General features: G+C 42.1%; 2 protein-coding genes across 3 annotated transcripts in view; one reads left to right on the top strand and one right to left on the bottom strand.

The window, feature by feature from the left end:
• The window catches only part of RASGRF2 (Ras protein specific guanine nucleotide releasing factor 2), a 241,924-nt gene that overhangs the window by 5,916 nt on the left and 208,065 nt on the right, over nucleotides 1-27,943 (bottom strand). For both annotated transcript variants that reach the window (XM_032793920.2, XM_032793929.2), the window contains exons 19-26: nucleotides 26,535-26,647; nucleotides 16,141-16,201; nucleotides 15,321-15,424; nucleotides 14,452-14,536; nucleotides 13,607-13,804; nucleotides 10,346-10,425; nucleotides 8,751-8,868; nucleotides 7,876-7,944 (exon numbers count right to left, since the gene is read on the bottom strand). In XM_032793920.2, the coding sequence (XP_032649811.1) occupies nucleotides 7,876-7,944; nucleotides 8,751-8,868; nucleotides 10,346-10,425; nucleotides 13,607-13,804; nucleotides 14,452-14,536; nucleotides 15,321-15,424; nucleotides 16,141-16,201; nucleotides 26,535-26,647 (828 nt within the window). The remainder of the gene's footprint in view (nucleotides 1-7,875; nucleotides 7,945-8,750; nucleotides 8,869-10,345; nucleotides 10,426-13,606; nucleotides 13,805-14,451; nucleotides 14,537-15,320; nucleotides 15,425-16,140; nucleotides 16,202-26,534; nucleotides 26,648-27,943) is intronic.
• LOC142046978 (paraneoplastic antigen Ma3 homolog) lies at nucleotides 77-1,762 on the top strand. Its single transcript, XM_075067041.1, has one exon. It carries the CDS (start codon nucleotides 736-738, stop codon nucleotides 1,756-1,758), a length of 1,023 nt encoding a protein of 340 aa, XP_074923142.1. The 5' UTR covers nucleotides 77-735; the 3' UTR covers nucleotides 1,759-1,762.

Genomic DNA, 27,943 nt, shown 5'->3' with positions numbered 1-27,943 from the left:
CCAAACAGCTCGAGCCCCACCAGTGCCTGGGAATCTTACACCATTGTGTAATTAAAACAGAACCCCTGGATACTGAACCCGGCCCTTGTTGCTGCCACTTCAGAGGGGCAGAAGGGTTACATTTTTGGGGGCTTGTCCGGGATCTCCTGGGTCAGTACCCCTCGCAAGCACATTTTGAGTGATCCATTGAATTGGGAAAACCCCTAATTACCTCGTTGTTTTGATCTGTTGTATTGGAAAAAGATTAGAGTTTGTATAATGGCCCTACACTTGTTAGAAGACTGGTGCAAGAGGATGAATATTGACCCCAGGAACTGTCTTCTGGTAACAGGGGTGCTGGAGGCAGTCGATGAGGGCTCGATAGAACCGATCTTGAGGTCATCCACTGAGTACCTGTGTAAGTGCAAAATGCGTGGGCGGATTTTTGTGAGGGAAGAGGGAGCTTTTGCTGTACTGTGTGAGCTACCCTCAGCTGTGGACCCTCTACAGGTTCCAGGCATGAAAGCCGTGGAAGATGGTGAGTGGAAAGTAATAACCACTGGGAGCCAGCCCTCACCAGCCCCTACCCCTGATGTAGAGTTTTTAAAAAAAATGTCGGACTTTTTGGGGAAAAAGGGAAAAACTTTGGCTGATATGCCGGGTCTGTTGGGCCTTAAGCCAGGAGCCCCACACCAGAAGACTGCTCCTTCACCTGATAAGTGAGTGAAGGCTTTGGGGCAAGCACTAGGGAAGGTTATGCCCCCCCACCCTGAGTCAAGCCCCTATCGTAAACTGAGGTTGTTTTCTGGGGGTCCCACCCCAATACCTGGGGAGGAAGCATTTGAACCCTGGCTGGAGCACACCATGGAAACGCTGCAGGAGTGGGCGGTGCCTGAGGATGAAAAGAGAAGACAACTAGTAAAGTGTCTCCGTGGGCCAGCTCTAGATGTGATTCGCACCCTAAAGCTCGGTAACCCTGGGGTCAAGGTGAAGGACTGCCTAGAGGCCCTGGACCATGCCTTTGTGAGAACTGAGGGTTCAGAGGATGTTTATTGCAAATTCCTCAATGCCAGGCAACAAAAGAGAGAGAAGGTTTCTGCCTATGTCCAAAGATTGGAGAAATTATTACAGAGAGCCATCATGAGGGGAGCAGTAGCAGTTGAGCAAATGCACCGGACTAGATTGGCTCAGATTGTGAGAGGAATTCAATATCAGAGCCCAATCCTTCTCCACCTTCGATTAAGGGAACGGCAAGATAATCCAGCAACTTACTCTCGCCTGATAAAAGAGGTCCGAGAGGAAGAAGAGAGACAGGCAGCTGGCGAGGTTTGGGAGGTGCAGCAACACCAGGCAACTGGCACAACGTCCATACGGACACCCAAGGCACTAATGGTGAATCCTCAAGAGGAACTTACTCAGCGAGTGCAGGCCTTGACACAGAAAGTGACTGAACTAGAGAGTACCTTTGATTCAGCAAAGACTTCAAGGTGCAAGGAACCTTCTGCTACCATGGTCCAGAGGACTACGTTTAGAACATCTGCACCCCCCCGACAGCAAGGGAAAGGACAATCCTTCTTCTGCTACCGGTGTGGACTGAGTGGACACATTGCTGCAAGGTGTCAGAATGCAGAGAATCCCATGCTGGTATATCAAAAGCTGTGGACCACCTGGGGAAAGCCAGGAAATGGCCCCAGGGCCTGGGAAGGGAGCCGCTTAGGCCTGCAGGATGCGGAGGCTCCCCTGGAAGGAACCATGCGGCTCGAATCCCCCCAGGATTGATAGGACCCCGAGCGGAGGTCACTGTAAAGGTTGAAGGGACAGAATGTAGAGCAGTGCTTGACACTGGATCCCAGGTGACTATCATATTCCAGTCTTTCTACCAGCAGATGCTTGGGCATTTGCCTGTACGGCCCCTGACAGGGCTTGAACTATGTGGCCTCAGCATGGATGAATACCCTTATCAGGGCTATGTCATAGTACACCTGGAATTCCCAGAAGAGATTGCTGGGGTAAGACAGGAGGTGAACACTGCTGCTTTAATATGCCCTGACCCCAAAGGAGCCTCTGATGTGTCTGTGCTAATAGGAACCAACTCCAGCCTCTTTAGGATACTGGCCGATTACTGCAGACAGCAAGCAGGAGACCAATATCTGAACATCTTGGTGATACACACACACTGTGCTGCGGCCTACAGAAAAATTGAGGACACAAAAAAAATAATGCCTGATTTGCCAGTGGGAGCACTAAGGTATGCAGGCCCGGTCCCTTTAGTGGTGTCTGCAATGTCAGAAAAGGAGGTGATTGTCAGGAGTACCTGCCTAAAAGGCAGTAAGGAAACATTAGCTGTGGTAAAGCAGCCAACCAAGGGAGGGCTCCCAGAAGGAGTTCTGGTTCTCAGTGGAGTCATAACCCTACCGGCCGAAGCCCAGGAGGACGTGACTATACTGGTTGCTAATGAAACACGCCGTGATGTGTTTGTCAAACCAGGGCAGAAGATTGCAGACATCTTTGAGCCTGAAAGCGTTGTGAGACCCCAGTGTGAAGCTGAAGTTCCAATGATAGATCCTGCGAAGTTTGACTTCGGGGACTCACCACTGTCTGAGGAGTGGAAGGATCGCCTGAGAAAGAAGCTTTGCGAGAGATCCAAGGTGTTCTCACTACATAAGTGGGACGTGGGATGTGCAAAGGAAGTGGAACACCATATCAGGCTACAAGATCCCTGACCCTTCAGGGAGAGGTCTAGGAGAATTGCCCTCTCTGAGATGGAAGACGTGAGCCATCATCTTCAAGAGCTGATCGCGAATGGTATCATCACAGAGTCCCGAAGCCCCTATGCCTCACCCATTGTGGTCGTTCATAAAAAGAGTGGAAAAATCCGGATGTGTATTGACTACCGCACCCTAAACAGGCACACTACAGTTAATCAATACACCATGCCTTGAGTACAAGATGCCTTGGACTGTTTGCTGGGTAGTCAGTGGTTCTCTGTGTTGAATCTTCGGAGTGGATACTATCAGATCCCTCTGGGAGAAGAGGATAAGGAGAAGACAGCCTTCATCTGCCCGTTAGGGTTCTACCAGTTCGAACGCATGCCACAAGGGATTTCTGGGGCCCCTGCCACATTTCAACGACTTATGGAAAAAGTCGTGGGAGACATGAATTTACTGCAGGTGTTAGTTTACTTGGATGACCTGATCGTGTTTGGAAGAACCTTGGAGGAACATGAAGAAAGACTTCTTAAAGTGCTCGATAGGTTGGAGGCATATGGTTTGAAGCTTTCAATTGACAAATGCCAGTTCTGCCAAACCTCAGTGAAGTATGTAGGTCACGTCGTGTCCCAAGAGGATGTAAGTACTGATCCCAATAAAACAGAAGCACTCACTACCTGGCCCCGTCCCATTAACTACAGAGAACTCAAGACGTTTCTTGGATTTAGTGGCTACTACCGAAAATTTGTAAAGAACTATGCTACGACTGTAAAACCTCTGAATGATCTTACCAGGGGATACCAGTCCAACAAGAACAAATCTAAGACCCGAAATAAGCGGAGGCCTCCAAAGCTTCCTTTGCAGAGACACTATGGCCCCTTCGAACCGTTTGGGCTGCAGTGGGATGAACGATGTGAGAGGGCTTTTTCGGAAATCATTACTCGCCTAACTCATGCTCCCATCCTAGTCTTTGCTGACCCAAGCAAACCGTTTATCCTGGATACTGATGCCAGCTTGGAGGGTCTGGGAGCAGTACTGTATCAGGAAGTGGAAGGCAAATGCAAACTGGTAGCCTTTGCCAGCCAAGGACTGTCCGACAGTGAAACTCGCTACTCCATCCACAAGCTGGAGTTCTTGGCCTTGAAATGGGCCATCACTGAGAAATTTCAAGACTACTTATCTGGTGCTCAGTTTCAGGTATGGACAGAAAACAATCCACTGACTTATGTGTTAACAAGGGCTAAGCTGGATGCTACAGGGCAGAGATGGGTGGCCGCCTTGGCTAGCTATGAGTTCAGCATTCAATACCGATCAGGGAGAAGCAATGTAGATGCAGATGCCTTGTCCAAACGTCCGCAGGCACCTGACGTTGCTGTGATACCCACGGACGGCGTGAAAGCTATTTGCAGCATGAGTCACCAAGAGTCAAATGCTCATGAGAGTCTTCATGGATGTGCTGCTGAAGCTTTGGGCCTGCCCCCTGAATGCGTGCCTTCTGCTTCAGTAAACTATATGGCATTAAACCAATCCCCCTTGCCCATGCTCAATGCTGCTGACTGGCAGGAAGCCCAGCTGCAAGATATTGACATTCGTGATACACTACTTGCCAAAAGAGAGGGGCGAAGCCCGGCTGCGGTTGTCCCGCCTAACCCAGAGGGTAAACTACTATTGAGAGAATAAACCAAACTAAAACTAATTCAGGGAGTGCTACACCCACGTGACCACAGATCCTTTACAAAGACAACGGACTCAACTAGTGCTGCCAAAAAAGTACAGAGCCCTGGCCATAAGGGCCTTGCATGATAACTTTGGACATTTAGGAATGAAAAGAACCCTGAAACTTATCCGCAGTAGGTTCTATTGGCTTCGGATGGCCGAAAATGTTTGCAGAAAATGTGACATCTGCGCTCGATGTGTTCAAAGAAAAACTCTGCCCACAAGGGCCGCGTATCTGAAAAACATCACCAGCAACAAACCTCTGGAGCTGGTATGCATTAATTTCTTGTCCTTAGAAGTAGACAAGAGGAATATTGGGAACATTCTAGTAGTGACCGACCATTATACGCGATATGCACAGGCATATCCCACACGTGATCAGAAGGCCACTACTGTCGCTCAAGTACTGTGGGAAAAATATTTCTCAGTTTATGAATTTCCAGCCCAGATACACTCGGATCAGGAACGAGACTTTGAGAGTCACCTTCTGAAGGAGGTGCTGAGGATAGCCGAAATTAAAAAGTCAAGAACAACGCCTTATCACCCACAAGGTGATCCTCAGCCAGAGAGGTTCAACCGAACCCTGTTAGATATGTTAGGGATTTTGCGGCCAGATCAAAAGGCAACCTGAAGCCAACATGTTGCATTTCTCGTGCACGCCTACAATGCCACAAAAAACAATGCTACGGGGGTCACCCCATATCTCTTAATGTTTGGGCAAGAACCAAGATTACCCATAGACCTGTGCTTTGGTGTATCCAAAAATAAAGATAGCTATAAAACTCACCAGCAATATCTATCCCGACTATGGAAAAAGCTGCGGGATGCTTATCACTTAGCTACATCTGCAGCTCGGAAGAATGCAGGGCGCAACAAACATCAATATGATGCTAGGGTACGTCTGCAAAAGCTCCAGCCAGGGGACAGAGTCCTGCTGCAAAATTTGGGTATTGCTGGCAAACACAAAATAGCTAACAGATAAAAGGCAATACCTTACTTGGTAATGAAAAAGCTAAAAGACCTGCCGGTTTATAAAATCAAACCTGAAGAGGGTACAGGGCAGACAAAAACCGTGCACAAAAACCTTTTGCTCCCAGTAGGGGAATTGGTACGCAGCCCTTATGAGATGGGCCACCACAGAACAACTGGGCAGAACGAAGGTGCTGTACCAAAGCCGCCTTCCAACGTGGACAGCCGGCCCCCTGTAGCTAACCTACCCTTACTCAGCACATCTGAAAGTAAGTCTGAGGAGAAAGACACAACCATGGTGTATCCTGGAATAAAGACAAGATTTCAGTCTCGATCCGCTGAATCAAAAGAAAGCACACCCTCTTCCACCCTAAACCCTATGGCAGAAGTATTTAGGCCCATTCCTGACACCCCTGAGCCACTGGTGGGACCCCCGTGTAATGACATACACAGGTTATTGAACAGTGGCAATATACAGATGGAGGATGTCCAGAGCACCTCCGACCCTCCACTGTTAAAACTAGAAATGCAGGGGCCTATGCCAGTATCCAAGGGAAACTCGCAGAAAACCTCCCCATCCGTCACTCAAGAGGATGTCCCCCCTATCACAGCAACAGAGATTCTCAATAGGCGAGACAGGGTAATAAAACCAGTAAAACGGTTAACTTACAATGCACCTGGGGTAATTAGTAAGGAGCCTACACATTTAGCACATAGGTTTGTGGAAGCTAAAGTGGGCTATCAGAGGCCCTTTGAAGGGGACCAATAAGTTGGTATAGTAGAAAATGTGATTTGTCGGGACGACAAATTCTCGGCTGGGGGGAAGATGTAAGCAGAGTCAGGATGAGCTCTACCCTGACATCTGGTGGAAAGAATTTCAGAGAGTGTATTTGCATAGGCACGCCTACCCCATCCCAGACTGCCGAGCTGTGGGACTGCTTTGTGACAGAAATGACTCAACCTCAGTTGGGTGGTACTTGCTAGACAAGGGACATGGGTTCCAAAACCCAGTGAAATTGAGAGAGGCTGGGGACAGGTATTTGTGCCTGGTGGTGTAGGCTCCTTGTGGAGCCAGAAGCACCAGTTCCACCCCTCCTCTCTCCACTGTGGAATGTCAGAGTTGATTTTTTTATTCCCTTAAGAATCTAGATACAGGTTACTGAGCTGAACTCACTTTGGGCTAATGGTGCACTAGCACTGGGGCTCCCCTACTATGAGCTGAGATCACTAAGAGTTGAAATCACTAAAGAGCTGGAAATTACTGAGCTGAGAGCACTGAGTACTGTGCTAACTAGTGGGGGAGCCTGAAGCTATACTGCGGAACAGAGCAGCTGGCAGAGTGGAGTGGAGCAGTTTGTGGGGACGGCTGGAGCGGATCACACGGGACAGCTGGTGGAGCAGAGCAGCTGGCAGAGCGGAGTAGCTGTGGGACGGGTGGAGCGGCCCACAGAGCGAGCGGAGCCGAGCAGTTTGCGGGGACAGCTGGAGCAGCTCACGGGACAGCTGGTGGAGCAGAGCAGCTGGTGGAGCGGAGCAGTTTGTGAGGACGGCTGGAGGAGCAGAGTGGAGTGGCTGGTAAAGCGGAGCAGTTCGTGGAGAAGGCGGAAGCAGAACCCACGGAGAGGCAGGGCAGTTGGCCCCGGCCACGTAAGGTGCCCCTTTCTACCCAGGCTGGGGGGAGGGACCTCTGCAGATAGACTCTTGAACTTTGGGGCTGCACTGACCCAGAACAGAGACTTTTGGACTGTGGGACTTTTGGAACTGTGGGTGATTTGGGGGTTGCTGGACTCAAGAGCCCAGGGAAAAGGGACGCTTCAATTTCCTGGGGTGGGTCTTTGCGCACGGTTTGGTCTAGGAACTCTAGTTGAGGTGTTTTCCCAATTTAGTGCTTGTTGTTTATCTCATGTAATTAAACTTTTTCTGCTACACCAAGACTCTGTGCTTGCGAGAGGAAAAACATTGCCTCTTTGAGGCACCTAGGGGTGTGTGTAAGATTTTCCCATGTCACTGGGTGGGGGCTCGAGCTGGTTTGGCATTGCGTAATTAAAACAGAACCCCTGGATACTAAACTCGGCCCTTGTTGCTGCCAATTCAGAGGGGCAGAAGGGTTACAATTATATGGTCAAGCTATACCTGATCACCTACTTTCTATGTGCTGGCATCCTCTGTGGAGCAAAGTCCATACTGCGCTGGGGTATGGAACTCAGTGGTACATTAAATCCTGCCCCTCTGATACAGCAGAACTGCACTGACTCCTCTGCCAGGAGGAGCCACACTTGTTGCAGAGGTGGAGGCAAGATTTGCCTTCATGTGCAAAGTCTGAGAAGAGAATGTTACTCTATCAGCTTATCACAACCCAAATTCCATTGTTTGCCTCCCATTGTTACTGTATGGAAACAAAAGATATTAGTGTTAGCTTTGGGCCCCATCTGTGTATCTTTTTGTCGATAGCAGGAATAGCCTTCATCATAGTGCCTGTGATCAGCATCACACACTACTGTACCTTTTGCTGATGTTCTATCCGATAGGAGGTCTGCTGGAACTGGCGTATCTCTCTGATAATATGAGATATCTATCAAAGGAATACATTTATATTAGAAAATGTTCTACTTATGGTTTGTGCTTTAACTTGAACATATTGGCTCCAGTGAAGCTATGCCGGGAATTAATTTGGTCCAAAATGATGCAGCTTAACCTGGGGGTAAGGGCTTTGTGCTTGTGGCTTTGAGGGGGGACATTTACCTTCCCAAATCAGCCATTTAGACTATTAAACTGTCTCAGATGGATCACTTTGTCCCGGCTTTCTTTACTCTGATAGCCTCTCCCTTCTTCCCTCAGGTAACTTCTGCAATGTGCAGTCACAAACATGGCATTAGACTACAGTCAGCAGAGCAGCTGGTGTCAATACTTCTCCAAGGCTGGCCTCTAAGGAGCTCTGAACAACAACATAGTTTGGAAGGCAGAGAGAATCAACATTTAAATGCTTTTTCACTTCCTTGGGGAGCAGGAGTCCTAAACACACTCTAAAATAGACTCGTTCTAAGTGTTGCTGCCTGACGAATTATGGTACCAGGTTGTCTACATTTTTTTAACCACTTATTAAACCCTGCAAGCTTAGACCAGCTGTTTTTCTTCCTGAGATTTTCAGCTAACCAAACTGAAAGCTAAATTGCAATACTCCTTGGCTTGCCAGCAGGTGGTGAGAGAAGACCATCCCTGGATTCAAATGCAAAAGATTGCTTTCAAGCTTCTATTTTGTATTATGTAAATATATTGTATAATCTTGCAATTTGAATTCAAAGAAGTCCTAAGTAAATCAATGTTAAACTTGTGCACTTAAAAACCTGCAGTGGAAACATGTAAGAAAATAAAAATTACCATTCTCATTTTGGAAAAATTGACCAGGCCTTCCTCAGTGAAGTTTGGTGTTCCTTCTTCAATAAATGCTAGATCTGTCAAGTACATTCCAAGATAGGGAACTGCAGGGGGATTACAACTGCGGGATGAAAAATTGACTATATTTTACTAGGATTTAATTTACAGACTGTTCTTTTTATACATTATGCAAACGTCTACTTTTTTTTATTAGTTAAAATACTTTTACAAGTTGGGCCAAATTCACAGGTTAGTGTAACTGGAACAGATGCTCTGGCTTCAGCTGAGTTGTACCCACATCTACCAGAGACAAATTTGGCAGGTTGTGTCAAAAGCTATGAGAGAAACAATGATGACATTTAGTAAAAGCCACAATGATAACACCATGCAGAAAGGGGGAAGGCATTGGAGTATGCTCTAAAACATGTTTCAATCCCAGCTGACAAAAAATTTCAGAAATAAATCCAATGCACATCTGAAAATATTTTGGGCATGTCTCCAAGGCTTCTCTAACCTTCTGAGATACTGTAAGTATTTTACTATCAGCAATACATTGTGTATACTGTATGGCTCATGTTGAGTAATATGCTAGGATCTTTACAACGCTGGTTTTGTAAATATTTAAGATGTTATGCAGTTGAAAACACTCAGATTTCCTAACTTTGGAAATTCTGCTAGGGAACAGATGACTTGTTAACATTTTTCACTCTGAGAGAACAATGCTGCTGGGCAACTTTCCTAGTTACGTTTTCACCTTAGTCCAACTTCCTGCTGACTTCAAGAGCACAAAAGTCATATTATACTCTGCATGGTTATAAAAGAAAAAATAATTACAAATAAAGTTATTAGCTAGATTAATTGAGAAGTGTATATGGGTCAGTTACCCAGATGTTATAAGTCAAAACAACTTTTTCTCTTTTAAAACAAATGTGTCTGATTCCTGACAATAGTCTTCTGCAGGCCAAACATGGGCATTATTCACTGAACCTTGTCTGTTTTTTTAACTATATATTATATGAATAGTAGTTTAATTCCTTAATGCTCTCTCAAGATCATTCAACACAGTTACTGTAAATCAGCCTGGAAAATCCCTTTTCCAGATACAGCTTTTGGAATGAGTTGTTGTTGTGTGTGCTCTCACTTGGAGATAACAAATCTGGAATGAGAGCTCTTTGGAACCAGGCATGTTGAACTTTGGGACTATTAATGTCAAAGAGGCACTATCAGAACTGAGTAAAATGTTTTTGATTAAAGAACCTTTATTTACAAAGCTGGTCTTACACTTATTGAAAAAGTTTATCAGTATAAGAAAAGCCCCCAACAGTGAGCATTTCTTACAAAAGAGTAGTTTAATTTGCTCCAGTAATTCCCCAGAGGTAACATATTACTCTATAAGAGGCACCGAATTACAGTATATTCAGCAAAACAATGGTGTCCAAATAGAATAAAGCCAGCTTTATAGATATTATTCAGTAAAAATATTGTCCAATATAATTTTCATTATAAAAGCTAAACTTAAAGTCAACTCTTATCTTTAATAAGTGCTATCCAATATTCTTAATCAAATACTATTATATTGCTAATTTAAGAAAACGTACTTTTTGAGTGTTTCTCTAAGGTTTTTAAATCTTCCCTCAGATGACACAGTCTTCTGAAGTTTGTCCATGAGAGCTTTTGTCTAGAAAAAGAACAAATTACAAGTTTCACCCTATGTGAAAACTGACTTTAGTATTGGGGTAAAATGTTCAAAAGCACTTAAGAAAATAGCACATCTGAAAACAGATCTTAACAAATTAGAAGCCAACTCCCATTGACTTCAATACATTTAGGCTCCTGAGTGACTAAATGAAGAAATAGGGGGGCTTGAAAAAATTACCCATGGTTGCTTGAGAAATGTACCACATGCTGGGCAAAAATCATTTGAGCAAATTCGAAAAGAATAGGACCATGAAACTAATATTCAGCAATACAACCTCAGTTGCACTCCACAAGAGGATATTTGGGGCCCAACCCTATGAGATGCTACATGTTCTTAACTTCCATTGAACTCAGTGTGAACTGAGGATGTTGAGCGCCTCTCAGGAAGCACTCAGAACTATGAAGGACAAGCTAGTAGCTAGCATGTGGGTGAATAAGAAAGTTGAAGTCAGAAAAGAGGAAAAACCAGAATGAAGCACAACAAAGGAGCAAACTAAGTTTGGGACTACTCACAAGCTTAATGTTAAGCATGTGCATAAATCTTTGCAGAACTAGACTATAAATTGATTAGTGATCACCAAATTATGCTTTCCAAAAAAGGTTGTTCTCCTGCATGAACATGACATTCATACAATGTTCAGGTTGACAGCACTTCAGAGGTACAAGGGAATGTTTGTTAATTTTTAAAAAATTAACACTAGAGTTTAAAAAAAACATGGAAACATTTTATTAGTGTTAATCTTTTATTAAAGTAGTGGGTTGGGTGGGTTTTTTGTTTGCTTTTTAAAGAAAAGAAGATGGTCCCACCAGGGGAATGGCTGAAATCAGGGTGACTAGTGGAAGCATATTCTCTAAACAGCCTCCATTGTGGGGCTGCTCTAGGGCCCTTTGCAGAGATTAAAGCTGCCTTCCCTTGATGGTAATCCTGGAAAAGGACATGCAGTTGTATGTCTCTGCCCTCCCACAGCTGAATCAGACCAGATGGTACAGGCAGGGACATTCTGCACCCTCTTGAGTTACCAGAAGTGAAGTTTGTCCCAGGAGTGTTGCTTTAACATTGTAAGGTTCCATATTTCTGACTTCAGTAGGTCAGTTGCTCTTGTGCACAAAAATTGTAACTAGTTTAAAAGAAAGAAGAAGACGATGACCACCACTACCCTAGAAGGTTTTATTGCACATTGAGGACAGTTGAACTGGTTTCTTGCAGAGTATTTTAAAATGCAGAAACAATATTCTGCTGTAAAAAAATAAAATAAAATAAAATAAAATGCTATTTTAGACTTCATTTGGTATAGAACATATAACATGGCCTATTCTGAAATTGTCTCTATTTGTCCAGGCCAGCTTCTATATCATCAATTTTCTTGGGGTATGTCTACACTGCAATGTAAGCTCAGGGTTAGTAGAACTTGAGCTAGCAGACTCTGGGTTTGTTAACCTTTCTACACTCATTTGTAATCACAGGTTAGGAACTGCTGAAGCCAAACATGGGACCTAGCAACTACACTGCGTTTTGCAGACCCAAGTCCAGTCACCTATATCCCAGACTTCCTAGAGCTCTCCCAAAATGTGGCTGCTGTAGCCCTTTATTCATGGTGCATTGTGGGAAAATATGACTGTCCAGAGGACAAAGAAAGTCGGTCATGACATTGTGAGATACTTTTGGCAGAGTCCCAGAACATGAGTCTAGTGGGCTGCGACTACAAGGCAAAGTAATAAGACTTGAACGCTGGGTCCCAGCTTGATTGAGACTTGGACCCTCCACCTCATGGGGTCCTGGGACTCTGGGTCTGAGTCCTGGGTTAGCATAATTCGTGTGTAAATGCAAGGGGGTTTAGGCTTGAGCGTGAGTTGGAGCCCCGGGATTATAGTGCAGTGTAGACATACCCTTGTTGGAAGTCTCAGGCCAAAGGCTGAATGTGCAAAGAAGATATGTCTACACTGCAATAAAAGATCTGCGACTCGCCTGGGTCAGCTGACTCAGGTCTGCAGGGCTCAAGCTAAGGGGCTATAAAATTGCAGTTAGACATTTGGTCCTGGGCTCTCTGGGACCCCATGAGGCAGGGGTGGGAGAGGGGTCCCAGGGCCTGGACTCCAGCCCAAGCCCAAACATCTACACTGCAATTTTCTATTCCTGCAGCCTGAGACCCACAAACTTGAGTCAGCTGACACAGGCCAGCTATGGCTGTGCCATAGGTCTTTTATCACATGGTAGACATGACCACAGAGAGATTTAGCCCCTCAGTTTCAGTCTTCAGGAGCACCTTTCATGAATTCTTAAAGTATCTTCAAAATTAATTAGGCCTAGATCCTCAAAAAGGTATTTAGATGTCTAACTCCCAATTGGAGTTAGGCACCTATATACCTGAGGATATGGGCTTTTAAAATTATTTTAAAAAAATAAACCAAAGAAAACTATTTTCCAAGGACAACAGCACTTGAAATTGGGACTATATCTGAGAAGCTCAAAAGAAAAATGAAAATCATTTTATGTTACTGGACAGCATTTTTTATCCCACCACAATGCTATTCTTATTCAAAATTAATATATAGCTAACTGTTCACATCTGCATGAAGCCAATCTAATAAATACAGCATTTAGTTTTGTTAAATATTTCAATTCAATATTTTAGGGTCAAATTTTGCCTTCAGATATATGCACATGCAACTTCCAGTGAAGTCAATTATTGCTTAAGATATTTAATTAATGATACAGAAATTGAAAATGAGTAAAATATACAAATGTTTGAAATGAAATAATAACATCCACTGAAAACCCTTAATGATCAGATTATTCTTAAATGTAAATAAATCTGGTTAGAATGTAGTTATTTGGGCCTCTTTATTATCTAGGTAATGCATCAACAAATGCAGCAAACAGTCCTGTGGCACCTTATAGACTAACAGACATTTTGGAGCATGAGCTTTCATGGGTGAATACCCACTTTGTTGGATGCATGAGCTCTCGTGGGTGAATACCCACTTCCGACGAAGTGAGTATTCACCCACGAAAGCTCATGCTCCAAAACATCCGTTAGGCTATAAGGTGCCACAGGACTCTTTGCTGCTTTTACAGATCCAGACTAACACTGCTACCCCTCTGATACTTGGCATCAACAAATGAAATGCTACAACCATATTTGTAGAAATGTCTTGCTCACCTGTTTAGAAACTTTAGCCCAGGTTTTCTTCAGTCTGTAGATTGCACTTCTGTTGAAGGCTGATGTAATTTCTAAAACACCATTGTAGTTGTGCATACAGCGACAAATATCCGCCACTGCAACCCACTTCTCAATTGAGTTAGCACGGGAACCGACATCAGCATAGTTCATAATTTGCGAGGCAACAAGGTTACTCATCTAACCAAATAAAAAGCCAAAAATCCTAAAATATTTCAACATAAGCACTTGCAAACAACATTATTTAACAAATAGAGGGAAAATTAAATGAGGTGGCAGGGATTGTAACTCGTAAGTAATAAGGCTGAGAAAAACGTATATTGAAAACCCTGCCAGAGGACAGGGAGAAGAACACTGAACTAAGGCGAAGGTAACAAATGCAGCAAAACAACCAGTGAATAATGTCTCAAAGCCAGCAGTAATGTTGCTACTGGTGATGGCTCTTAGCAACATGTAAAGAAAAAAAGTCAAGAGTAAGAGTATAGATGGAGACTCAAGCAATAAACCAGAAGATTATAATTAACTGGTGTTTTTATAGTTTCATACTCTAAAGAGAGAACTTAATTTCTTCTGTAAGTGGTAGGAGATTTCAGCATAGTTCAAAAGGTTCTAATCCATTAAATTTCTATTGAACTGCTATCAATTCTTTACATGCTTTCTTGGTTTATAAGGTTAATCACAATGAAGCTGTAACATTCAACCACTACTAGATCAGAAATTATATCACAATGTGGAGACAGACATTTATATTTCATTTATATTTCAGAGTTCATATACCATGTCAACAGCGTTCCTAAAGGGCATTCTCCATGTTTATGGTTACTTACATCATTAAAATGTTGGCTGGTTTTCATAATGTATGGAGTTCTTTCAATTTTATCCAATTTCATCCAGCCTTGCCCAAGAAATTCTCTGGAAATCAAGGTGAAAAAAAAAAAAGAAGAACAAAAATGAAAAAAAGTCATTTATAAATGCAGTACAAAACCCTGGTTAGCTCAAATGGATTTCAACTACACCTAGTTTTACTGGACACTTAATATAATTTTCCACTGTAATTTCAGCATTTCACTGTGCCATTGCTAGAACACTGCATGGCTGTAAACATTGCTGAGGACATTTAGTTTGCTTTCAGTTTTTTCTGTTCCCTGTACTTTCAATTTTCAGCAGCATGACCCTATCTGAAACTATTACTTAAATGCAGCACCAGGAGCTGACAAGATGAGATTGATGTACGGAGGGGGCTGAGTTGACATTCACTTCCCCAGAGACTGGGCACTTCCCCACTCGCTCAGCCTTCACTAGCCCAAAACCTGAGATTGTAGGTTTGTTCATAATTTTCCAGGGGCTCTCAAATGCAGCAAACAGTGACACATTAATGTAAGATTAAAGGCTCAAAGAAAGACTGAGTAGGAATATGTAATTCTATAGGAAATGTATTGCATGGTTCTCATACAGCACACAAATCACAGCGACAGAGATGTTACTGTTTTCAGTGTTCTTGAACTCAGTCTTTCATAACATAAATGAACTATCAGAGATCCTAAGAGACAATAAACAAGCCTAAGGATACTGATCAATTATATATGTACACTTTTTTACAGGGATATCAATAGCATGAATCAGTAGAGTGCCTAAAACTACTAGTCAGAAAGACTCTTAGAATATTCACTTTGATCATCCTTGAGAGAACACTTACTCATAGGGTATGCTTCTGAAAACTATGTGATCTAAGAGAGTTATTTGCTCTGCAAGCTCCATGGCTGACAAAGTTTCAAAGCACTCTGGTTTTGGACATTCTGACTGCAAAGATAAAAAGTACAAGAACAGTCAATGACTTCTGTTTACAACCAATTTGTTTCCAAAACACAAGATATTAACTAGCTTTATAAGCATTTTAAACCACAAATTACTACACAACTTCTAAAACACTAACAACATGAAGTCCAATGTATGAAGTCTGCACTTACTGCATTTCCTATGTGCCTCAAGTTTGCACCAGTGCACATACAGGGTAAATGAAAACATGCTGTGGACAGATAATGGCTGTAGTTGAGGCTGGGCCTCCTTACTGAACGCTAGAAGTGGGTTCTGAGCAGCCATTTTATCGTGGAGAAATGATATACACCTGATATCCTAGTGATACACACCTGATGCAACCTGAGATGAGAAGGTGTAAGGGCTGCCTCTTGCTCAGGTGTTTCATTGCCTCATATAAATGCATGTCTCCCCCATTTTCGGCCAGTACAGCATCTGACTCCATGAATGTTAGCAATCACAAATTCATAAGTAAGTCTAGAAGCTCTGACAAGCTCTCCTTGATTGTGTGTTTTAAACACCTATTTTCTGTTCAGTTTTAAACATTCAGATTTATGTAGCAGACCTCAAGTGCAGATATGAAGAAACAGTAATTTGGTAGAAATATGGCAGTAAGGTTGCAGTTGAATACATTTTAGTGATTTACACAGATTTCATAATCCTCTAAATTATCTGATGCATAAATCTTTGGATGAACTCACCATTTGAATTATATCCTCTATTTTTAAGTGGGTATCATCTTGATCATCCTGAGAAAGAGCCCTGAAAAATTAAGTGGCAAAACATCCTATATAAAGAAAATTATCTATGGTTATGAGACTATTTTAGCACAGTTCATTGACCACATTAATCTAAAATAAATGCAAAAGCTGCAGTTGAAAGCCCCATTTAAAAAAAATCCTGCACTGAACAGTTTTATTTTTGGTTGCGGAAAACAGCTTTGTAATAATGTACACGGGCCAGCACTGCGCGTGAAAATGCTCTTTTGCTATCCCTGGAGAATTTAATCCTATCCTCTCTCTCCCAAAGACAGTTACCACATGGATGGCAGCAACGCAATCACCACCTTGTTGTCCCACTAATATGTCTAAACTCTTACTTGAGGGACCACCTGCAGCTGCAGTAGTGATAATGTTGTGCAGTTTCCAAGTCCTTTTTGTCCTGACTTCTGTGCTGAGGAATGCCAAAGAAGAGGCCAATTGCAAAAGCTCTTCACTGGGAACTGGACTAGGCTCACAAAAAAAGTTGTACACAAAACACCAACCTGCCATTTTATGCAGAGGAAAATTAAGATTTATTGGGACCCTGGGCACAAAGAGCTTTTGTGGGCACCCCACAATTGCTCCTGAATGCCATGGGCTCCCCATCCCCTATCACCTCTGGGCTCCCAGGGCTCCCCCGCCCACAGGGCCAGCTGCCTCCGCCTAATTTGTATTGAAAGAGGTGTCAGGGCTGAGCTTCAGCAACCCCTGGCAAAAATTAAGCACTGGCTGGGTGACGGCTGCTGGCTAGGTGCTTAACTCTGAAGGCAGTGTCGCCACCAGTAGAAGTGTAGAGGTAAGGGTGGCATAGCATGTGGTGTGTTGCCACCCTTACTTTGTGCTGCACTGTGCCTCCTGTGCCCCCTAGCCCCTCTACTCACCTTCTGCGCCCTCGTGTGGAAACTGACCTAGATGCACAGAGTGGCTGGCACTGCTGCTTGCTCCCCCTGCAAAGGCTGTTCCTCAATGCCCCTGTAGCGGTGTTGGGGGAGCAGGGAGCAACAACAGGGCTCCCTGCATCCAGGCCACTTTCTGCACCTGGGTGGCGTAAGGGGCAGGCAGGAGAGCAGCAGCTCCTGATGCTCGCCTCAGAGCACAGCCCAGGTGGGGAAAGTGACCTGGATGCACAGAATGCTTGGTGTTGCTCCTCACTCACCCATTCGCAGGAGGAACACTGGGGGGGAAGAGAGCATTATCTGTGCATCACCACTTGCCCCATCTCCTGTTCCTCCACTGGGAGGAAGCAAGGAGAAATCTGAGTGCCCCACATCCATGACCTCTGTGAGTTTGCAGTGCTCTTCTGCCAGCTGGTAGAACACACCTGTCATAAACCTGCCCTCTTTTACCTGTAAAGGGTTAAGAAGCTCAGTAAACCTGGCTGACACCTGACCAGAGGATCAATAGGGGGACAAGATACTTTCAAATCTTGGTGAAGGGAAGTCTTTTGTGCTCTTTGTTTTGGGGGTTGTTCTCTCTTGGGACTAAGAGGGACCAGATGTCAGTCCAGGTTCTCCAAATCTTTCTAAACCAGTCTCTCATGTTTCAAAATTGTAAGTAACAGCCAGGCAAGGTGGATTAGCTTTATTTTTGTTTTCTCAACTTGTAAATGTCCTTTTTTGCTGGGAGGATTTTACCTCTGTTTGCTGTAACTAAGGCTAGAGGGGGTTCCTCTGGGCTATACAAATTTGATTACCCTGTAAAATATGTTCCATCCTGATTTTACAGAGATGATTTTTACCTTTCTTTTAAGAGCCTGATTGATTTTTCCTTATTTTAAGATCCAAGGGGATTGGATCTGAACTCACCAGAGACTGGTGGGGGAAAGGAGTGGGGATGGTTAATTTCTCCTTGTTTTAAGATCCAAGGGGTTCGGATCTGTGTTCACCAGGGAATTGGTGAAGTCCCCAAGGCCACTCGGGGAGGGGAGAGTTTTGGGGGGACAGGAAGTGCTCCAGACACTGACTTCTGGATCGTGGCAGTGTACCAGATCTAAGCTAGTAATTAAGCTTTGAAGTGTCCATGCAGGTCCCCACATTTGTACCCTAAAGTTCAGAGTGGGGAAGGAATCTTGACAACACCTCTGCACTGCTGTATGGTGTTTCCCTGACCACGGCCCCTTGGGTGGTCACCTGGGTGGCCCACCCCTGAGGTTAGCCTTGGAGCCACCCAGGGAGCTCAGGCTGCTGTGGGGAGCCCTGGACTCTCCAGCTCCCTTGGGTGGCATGCCCCGGGGGTAGGGACATGGGCAGGGGGCTGCTTTCGGGGCCCCCAGGCCCCTGCCCAAGGCAGGTGGAGGGTCTGGGGCTTCTCACAGCAACCCAGGCTCCTTGGGCAGCTCTTACCATAGCTCAGCTCCGACTTCTGGCCTGGACAGGGCCAGAGGGGGAAGAAGGAGAAACAGTGGATGGAGCCACAGTTCTGGCACCAGTGACCCCTCACGTAGACACTTCTATCCAGATTCTGGCACGCCTGCGGGGTTGAGGGCCCAAAGTGGCTGGGGCCCCAGGCATGGGCCCCATGGACCCATGTGTTAATCTGCCGCTTATTTTAGGGTAAAAACATTTGATCACTCTGACTCTATTAGCTGAATTAGAATTGCACAAAGGTGAAAAACTACATCCCATTGCCAATAATCTGAATCCCCCAGACCTCCTTTCCATTTATATTATTACTGCTATTACTGAGAGTAAGACTCCCATTACCGTAGTATCTGGGTGCATAATTCTAATATACGATCTTCTCACGCTTTGTCATTTCTATTTTGACTGCTGGCTTTTTGAGCCGGAGCTACCACTTACTATGAACAGCATCTAGGTCAATGGGATCTCGACCTTGGTTGTGGGCTCTACATGTTACTGTAATACAAATAATTAATAATAACCCCTCCTCAATTTACAGTGCCAATGTAATGTGCCATTAAAATGTAAATAGCTTGGAATTTAACTGGTTCTTAATGTAATAAATGTATCAGCATGTGACCATAACAGCTTTTTCATTTACGAGATGGGGAAAGGGTTAAAAGAAAAGAATGATAATGTTTGGGAATTTTAGATAGGATTGTAAGAGCTGGAATTTGTACTACGTGGGTGAGGAGGAAGTGTTAGTGCTTAGTACACTAGGTTCTTCTGTGGTAGGCTGTTTCCTTTTAGCTTGCCAAATTGGAGGTGGACTAGGCTAAAATTGAATGTGGATACACAAAGAAAATAAACCATGTTATACTACTCAAGAATGCTCCTTGCCTGAGTCCTAACCTGCACTTTGGGCCCATCAAATCCTCACAAAATGCCCTCTTCTTCAGAGAAGTGGAAACACTCCCATGTCTAATGGTTATGCCATCCAAAGCCTTAAAATCTTATTTTATTCTTCAGGAGAATTCTCAATACCTTCTCAGAGAACACCAGTGTGGGTGTCTTGTTGATGGACAGTATGTTAATTGCTAAGCAGTTGACTTTGTGCTTGACCCTATATGGTGCTGAGTAGTGCTGACCATCCTTAACTCCCATCACTTCTCAGAAGGTGTTTGCTAAGCTTGGAAGGGTCAGGCCTTTATTTGCAGCACAGACCTGAATAAAATACTCAGCTTGTTGATACAGAAGACGTGCATTTGATCACTTCCATAGCTCTGCATTGTCTGGAATATTTTCTCTGCTGTGTGAGGGCTCTTCTTTGGAGGCACATGCGTCTATGGTTTATTGTTACCATTTATTATCCAAGCAAGATTGGTGTGCTTAATGATTTAGAAGGGGGATTATTTTGAGTCTTGGATACAGAAGAGACTGTTCAGAATTTGTTTGATCCAACAAAACATGCTTAGGGGAGATCATGCTGTTAAATGGCTCTAAATATTTGACCTTACATCACCACTACTTCTCCTGATGTGCTCTCACATTGCAGAATTAGGATTTTGCACAAATAGTCCTCCAACCCCTCATTTCTAAAAGATTCTGGTGCATTTTCTCCAATTTTGTGTTCTTAGGAAAAAAGACTCCATCTTTTATGAATTTGTGCTCCAGTCCTAGCTCTTAGGCAGTACAGTGCCCTTTCCTGTATTGGATTAATTAAGACTACTTGTCCTGATGGCACAACAGTAGCTTCCATTACATTCACACCAGCACTTCCAACAAAGCAGTCCTTCAATTAGTGCACTTTGAATAACGAGGTGGAATATGCTAAGGGGCTGTGCCTGGCTTGTCACAACAGAAGTCTAGGAAATTTAAACGGAAGACAAATTTTTGCCCTCAGATCCAGAGCCCACCTGAAAAGCTGAATGATGTTTATGGACCTGTTTCCTCTAGTTGGATGAAATATATTTCTGCACCTGGATAGTTCCTAGCAGCTAAGGAGGAAGCCCAGATTCAGGTGAGCAGAGATATGAGAGACAGAGAGAGAGAGAGAGATCCTGCATCCAAGATATGCTTGACAGACATCTCAACTCTCAATGAGCACTAAATTAAACCTAGATGGGGCATTTCTCTACAGGAAAGGAAGGTGTTGGATGAAAAAGAATGAGTTTTCTCCTTCCCAGATTCAGCTGGTAAGTTTAGTAGCTCTCACATGTCTCTCACATTTAAACAATTCTTAACTTCTTGTCCCAACACTTCAAATACTGGTTATAACCATCCTGAAGTAACTTTTTTTTTAAAGCACGTGTTGTCACAAGTTGGCTAACTTTTCATTCTCTTAGCTGTAAATAAAAAAAAACAAAAAACATAACTTAAAAAAGGGTAGAATTAGGTAGATGCCTTGAGATTTATTGTCTGATGAGATCACATAGTGAAAGAGCATTGGTTGTCCAGCCAAAGCTTTAACTCTCTGTATCCTTGGGTCTAAATACATTTTTGTTATTTATGAGAGGAAGGAAATGGTTATTTTAAACCACGATTTTTTTTCCAGATGGGGCTGTTTATCAGCTAATACTGTTCACTGCAGTACAGATCCAGCCTATAGTTTACAACTCCCTGGTTCAGTATCAGCAATCTGTTCATGCCTCAGTGTCAATGAAGTTCTGTCCAGATTCCAAGTTTACTAACTAAGGCAGATCAAACCTCAAGCCCTATTCCAGCAGAACATATTTCAGCAGGGCCTGTTTGGCTTTCAGGAATAATAGCTTTTTAAAAAAGCTTCTCTGCCCTGTGGAGATATCCTGTCAGCCTGCTCAACCAGGAATTCATCATGCAAAAAATACCAGCCATTCTGCTTGATCACTTGAGTTTGCATGGAGCAGTTTAGAAGCAAGCATAAAGACCTTCTTTACCACCTAGTTCCTTTATTCTGTCTTTTCTGGCGGTGATCATAATATTTCTGGGTTTAACAATAAAATTTGCTTATGAAACACAAATTCCCCCTTAACCATTTTCAAATTGGAGGAATAAGATTAACTGTTAGGGCCAGATTTTCAAAGAGAGGCATACATGTGTGCAAAAGGGTCAGCTGGCACACAGATGCACATACTAATGCTGGATCAATTTTCAGAAGAAATCAGTCACTGTAACTGACATCCTTCAGGTAGATGGTCAGTACAGATCCACACTTCTGGGACATGCCTGTACATAGGCTCAAAGTGGGTATAGGAAGGTGATGAACTGGATAATGACTGCAGGCCTGCTCTCCCAAACTGAGGCCAGGCCAAGAGGGTAATGCTACACCAAGGGATGGACTACCAGGTAGCAGCTCTACAAATTTCTATAATGGAACAGGCCCTAGCAGCTGTTTTACACTTAGCTGATAATGTTCTGGCACTTTTAGTACTCAGAGTATTTTTCTGTACAAGATTTAATCAACTTCAGCAAATATTGTCTCTCTCCTAATCCTGCCACTTTAAGTTATGAACAGTTCAGGGGACTAAAGGAATAGTTTTGTTTTACAACAGTAGTAGTTAAGTACCCTCTTAAGCACCCAAAACATGTAACCTAACCTCCTCTAGTAGTGAATGGTAGAAAACAAATAAATTAGTAGTCTGATTCAGATGAAAACCAGTGATCACTACAGAGATGAGTTTAGAATAAGGACACAATACCACCTTATCCTGCCGCAACTAAGGAGGGTCTGCCATTAAAGCCTGAAACTCATCTATTTTCTTAGTTACAAGAACCTTAACTGCAGTTGTCATTGTCACAAGAATTGTAGTGTTCAGAGACTAAGAACAGAAAGAACACTCCTTCAGATAGGGGGAGGAGTACAAAGAATCTTCTCCTGGAACTGCTGCCAGAAGGAGGCATGGAATCAGGAATGGCATCAGTGTGGAACAGTGATCTCAAAGGAACAGAAACCCTTGCACAGCACTAGTCCTTCTTTCACAGCACAAGCAATAATTTAATTGTTAGCACAGGGAACATTTGAATCTGTCAGCACTAAGACAATTTGAATTTTAGAGGAAGAATGGGAGTCCAGGGAATGATGGTGCCATCTCCTCTTTTTCTTCTGTTGGTTCTTGATCCCAATGAAAATTGTGGCAGTATTCAGTCAGAGGCCCTCTACACTCTATCAGACCATCCAAATCCTCATGACATGACACTATTGATTTCTGATTATTGATTTCTGGGAATCCCAAGGTCAAGCTTATGAAGAAAGACCTGGAACCAGTTCCAATTCTGATTCAACAAACAAGATGACAAATTGAAGAACCAGAGGTGGGGACAGAGCTCTGTAGATGACCTCACATGGAACATTCAATAGCTCAAAGAAAAGTCATTGCAACTCCCCCTGGTCAGAGCTTTTCAGAGGGTTCTGAGCTTTGGTTCATTGCACAGGTTATTTCTCAAGAGTCAGGTGCTATACTGACAGTACTCAGACTCATGGGTTATTGCCAGTGCAGAATAGAAGTAAGTCAAAAAAAAGTGCATGCCCACAATCTTACCATCAAGAGCAGAGCACTTGAACTTTTACATGTGTACACTTTAGGCCTGGAAACCTACCAATCTAGGCTTGTAGATAAGTGATAGAACCATCATCCTTGTTTCATTAGCAGATGACAACAGCTAGGCAAACGTAAGTCTTCAGAAAAGAAAATATCTCTGATTAGTTAGTCAGTGTTTATTTTCTCTTCTCAGTTACCACATAGTATTTTAGAGAATGCTACTCTGGATGTAACTGCTGTACTTTTTTTTTTTTTTTTTTTTTTTTTTTTTTTTAGAGTCTTAGAAACTGCTCCTAAGACCCAGAAACCCATTTTCTTCAGGTGAATTAGGAGTCAGACTTCATCTGTCTAAGTTAAGATGTATGACGCATGTTTTTCCTGGCTAAATGATTTTTGAGCAAAATCAGAACTGCTCTAATACTCTCTGTTTCATGGGATTGCTGAGGCTATTCAGAAGGATAAAATCTTGAGGAATGACTTTCTCGTAACCAATTGATTATTACTAAAATCCTCCATGTAAGTTTAGCAAATACACATCTCCTTTGTAGCTGCTTGTGCAGTACAAGATCTTATGGGACTGCTACATTTTAGGTGACAGCACCTTTTACTTGCATCCTGACATTCTACTGATTGTAGTGGAACACCAATTTAAATTATGAACATGATAATCTTACATTTATGCAACAATTTTCATCCTGAAAGTTTCTAAAGTACTATGCATATATAATAAATACATATATAGGCTGTAGACAGGAATAATTTCAGCTGCTGATGAAATAAAGTTACCTATAGAATCAACTGTTCAGTAACTATTCAACAACTCAGAACAGTGACACTATAAAGGAAACTAACAGCAACTTATTCTATTCAAACTACTGGAAGAATGTAATTAGGCACATGTAAACACCAAGTGCAGGAATTGGCCAGGGCAAGTAGAATTAGTACCTCTACTATCCTTGTGAAAAGTAACACAGGATTTTTAATAACCATAATTACTCAGGACCTTGATGTAATACCTCATTTGAAAGAACGCACAGCACACAGTATCCTTTGAAACCACACTGGGTCATTAGTACATTATTCTCCCAGAGGGAATAATGATATATACTGAACCATCAATACTACATGAAACTCTTCCAGCAAAGGTGTGACCTAGGCTGACTGTTTGAAAGATCTGATAGGACCAAGTAAAGGTGGACTACAGGTATAGAAAGGAGAGGGATGCTGGCTCTGCACTAATGGCAGTGGACTGGGACTCAGGAAATCTGAATCTCTTCCTGGCTCTGTGACAATCTCCCATGTAAATTATTTAATCTAAGTTTTGGTTCCCCATGTGTAAAATGGGGGTGATAATACTCCTTTAGCTCAGGAGGCTGCTGTGAGGATAAATTAATTAATAGAGATGCTCAGTAAATGCTACATATTTTCTACAAAAAAAATGAAGAATTTTTTTGTTCAAATTCTTTGTGGAATTTTTCAATAAAATGTTTATTCCACAAAATATTTTGGTTTTTGGTCCTGCTATTCCTTTCTCTTTCTTTTTTCTCTTTCCTGACCCCTTTTTTCCCATTAAAAATGCCAAAAATATTTCAGTTTTTGAAAACTAAAATGTTTTGGTTTTCATTTTTTGTTGTTGGAAAACTGGAACATGTCTACCAGAACAAAAACTTTTCATAAACATTCATTATGGACAAAAAACATTTTTCATAAAACAAATGTTTAATGTAGTTTTTTTACCAGCTCTATTCATTAATTGATATGTGGTGCTCAGACAGAAACTGCATCAGTAAGTGTCATAGAAAGGCACATACACAAGTAAATAAATGCAGTCTAAAGGAGCAATAGAACACCGCTGGAAAGGGAGGAATTCGTTCACAAACAGTTTCAGCATCGCCTCTGCTATTGTTCTTTTTGGAAGGAACAACCAATGTTTTATGTATCAACTTGATAGATATATATGTCTTCAATGTTCACGTTTATCCCATCTCTCTGTCAATAGCACTTCATTCTATTCTCCCTCAGGCCTATATTTGGCTGAGATCTTTAAGGATTTCAAAGTAACTTCAGATCTCTTTCCCAGCATCTTGGTTTCCTTTGTATTCTTCGCTCATAGATGCATTGTTAAAACCTATTGTACGACAATCGGTTACATCCTTCTTTCTTAAGCTTCATCTAAGCAAGAATAATTAACACCTGTGCAATTCTTATTTTAATTAATACTACGCGTTACATATATGATATATTATACTAGGGTTTATGTTTTTTTATTTATGTGAAAAAATGAACTGAGGCCTTACTAACATGCAGTAACAAATTCTCATCTTAAAAGACCTATTTCTTAAGATACTATTCTTGCCCTTCAATCAGTTTTTATCCACCAAGTCAGCTTCTCACTCATTTTCTGACCTGTTCCTTTTCACATAAATATCTGATGTGGAAATTTGTCCTATGTTCTCAGAGAATCAAGCACATATTTATTGACTTTCAGGCAGAATATTCAAGAACTCTAAGAAGCTGCTGAGGCATGTCCTTGATTATTCCGTTTTTCATATCTTACTTCTCTGATTTTCTACTCTTAATTCTTCCTTACTAATTTTACAAAATGTACATAGATATCAGCTACTTTCTTATAAAATGTATGTCATTCCCACCACACTGATTGAGTGAAATTACACACATTAATATGTATATGCAAAGCCAGTTGTCTTTCCTTTGACATTACAATACAGTCTAGCTTTGTAATTTCACTCAATTTTATCCCTCTGCAGAAACTCTTATGCCTTTTATTTTACGGCAATTAGTTAACCAGGCATTTACTCCTATAATCCACCCAAGTAACTTTAGTCATGGCTATCAGTATATCATAAAGTATAAGTAACATCTCTTTTATTTAATCTTTCATATCACATTAGGCTGCCAGTTTCACCAGCTAAGCAGGTTGAGCTGCTCATCATTTGGATGGAAGACCTTCAAGGAACATCTATATACTTTAAGAAATGGTGTTGATTATTTACAGTAGGTAGCATCCTCCTCTCTAAATGAATACAGAACTGATGCCCTGCATGATATTTGTTATGTGCTGCTGAAGATGTATGTTTCTGGGTGAATTGTAAATCTCATGTCCGGACTGCTTGTTGTCATTAACAAAAATCACACAATAGTTTTTACCAAATTGGATAATAACGTTATGCACACCTAAATTCTCGTCAATCTTCTTGCAGTTTCTACTTCTTAAAATATTCTTTGATTCCTGTGCAACGTTGCTATATGCTGCTAAACAATTGCCACATTTTATCCCAGAGGTGGCTGCATTTCATTGGTAGATGTAATGTTATCCCTGTATATGGTTTGTATTTCAATTGTTAAGCACTCTGTGATCTTTCAGAAATGAAGACACTGTGTTATGGCAAGCTATTGATTTCTTTGTTTTTCATAATATGAAAATTAATTCATATTAATTAAATTTAAACATCTTTACCTCAGTATGTTTGCTGTGGCTTTTCTTTCTTGTGGCAGAAGGTCTGGATCTCTCAAAACTTCTTCCAGCAAATTTAGAACATTCATTTTCATCTCGTTGTTTAGTTCAAAATCCTATGAAATAAAATGATTATATTCTCTTTGTTTTAAAGATTTAGAATGAATAAACTCAAAATATATTATCTGTTATTTTTGTGTTGCTTTACTTTCTGCTTACATTTAAGAAAGTTTACAGAATAGAGTTATTGTAGTGGATAGGGCACAGGACTGGGGGACTGAATATTTATCATCTATCCCCTGCTCTGCCATTTATTTGCTGTGTGACATTGGGCAAATCACTTAACATTTCTATTCCATAGTTCCCCCGTCTGTAAAATGTGAGTAAGAACATTTACCTTTGTGAAGTGCTTTGAGATCTTTAATGGTAAATTCTTGGTATTACTATTGTCATATGAACTTGATCTCATGCATTTAATTAATGTTGCTAGTTTGAAAATGTCATGAATGAATAAAAAACAGATTTGGAATGTATTCACTATTCTGCAAATGTTTTATCTTTAAAGCAGTGACATTGGATAAAGAAGAACTATTTAAACCCTTCTCAGTAGTCAGTGGCATAAGACCACACTGTCCCTTGGTGAAAAGATTATGTATCGCTTAGATGGGATCATGAAGAGGCAGGAGTATGACAGCCATATTACTCCTAGCAAAACTCCAGGTGATCTGTGATGCAAAAGACTTTTGGGCTGATCCTCAGCCAGTGCAAATTGTCATAGCTCCACTTAAATCAACGGAGTTATGATAATTTACATCAGCTGAGAAACTGCCCCTTTATCTTCTGGGGCATAATTCTGTGAAAGCTCTGTGAGACAAGATTCATGGAGTCATAGATTCCAAGACCAGAAGGGACAACTGTGATAATCTTGTCTGACCTCCTGTCTAACACAGACCATAGACCTTCCCCAAAATAATTCCTAGACGATATCTTTTAGTCAAAAATCCAATCTTGATTTAACAGCTGTCAATGATGGAGAATCCACCAGGAGCCTTGGTAAAATGTTCCAAGGGTTAATTACCCTCAACGTCAAAAATGTATGCTTTGTTTCCAGTGGATCATGTCAGACCTTTTTGTACTAGACTGAAAAACCCATTCTTAAATATCTGTTCCCCCTGTAGATACTTATAGAAGCTAATAAAGTCACCCCTTAACCTTCTCTTTGTTAAGTAAATAGATTGAGCTCTTTGAGTCCATCACTATAAAACAAGTTTTCTAATCCTTTAATCATTCTTGTGGCTTTTCCCTGAATCCTCTCCAGTTTATCAACATCCTTCTTGAATTGTGGGTACCACAACTGGGCAAGTATTGCAGCAGCAGTAGCACAAGTGCCAAATACGGAGGCAAAATAACCT

The sequence above is a fragment of the Chelonoidis abingdonii genome, chromosome 6 (genome assembly GCF_003597395.2).
Source record: "Chelonoidis abingdonii isolate Lonesome George chromosome 6, CheloAbing_2.0, whole genome shotgun sequence".
Lineage (NCBI taxonomy): Eukaryota > Metazoa > Chordata > Testudines > Testudinidae > Chelonoidis > Chelonoidis abingdonii.
This window is presented reverse-complemented; position numbering and strand designations above follow the sequence as displayed.

Coding starts and splice junctions, on each gene's coding strand:
- LOC142046978 (XM_075067041.1), top strand. CDS start 736: ATGCCCCCCCACCCTGAGTCAAGCCCCTATCGTAAACTGAGGTTGTTT.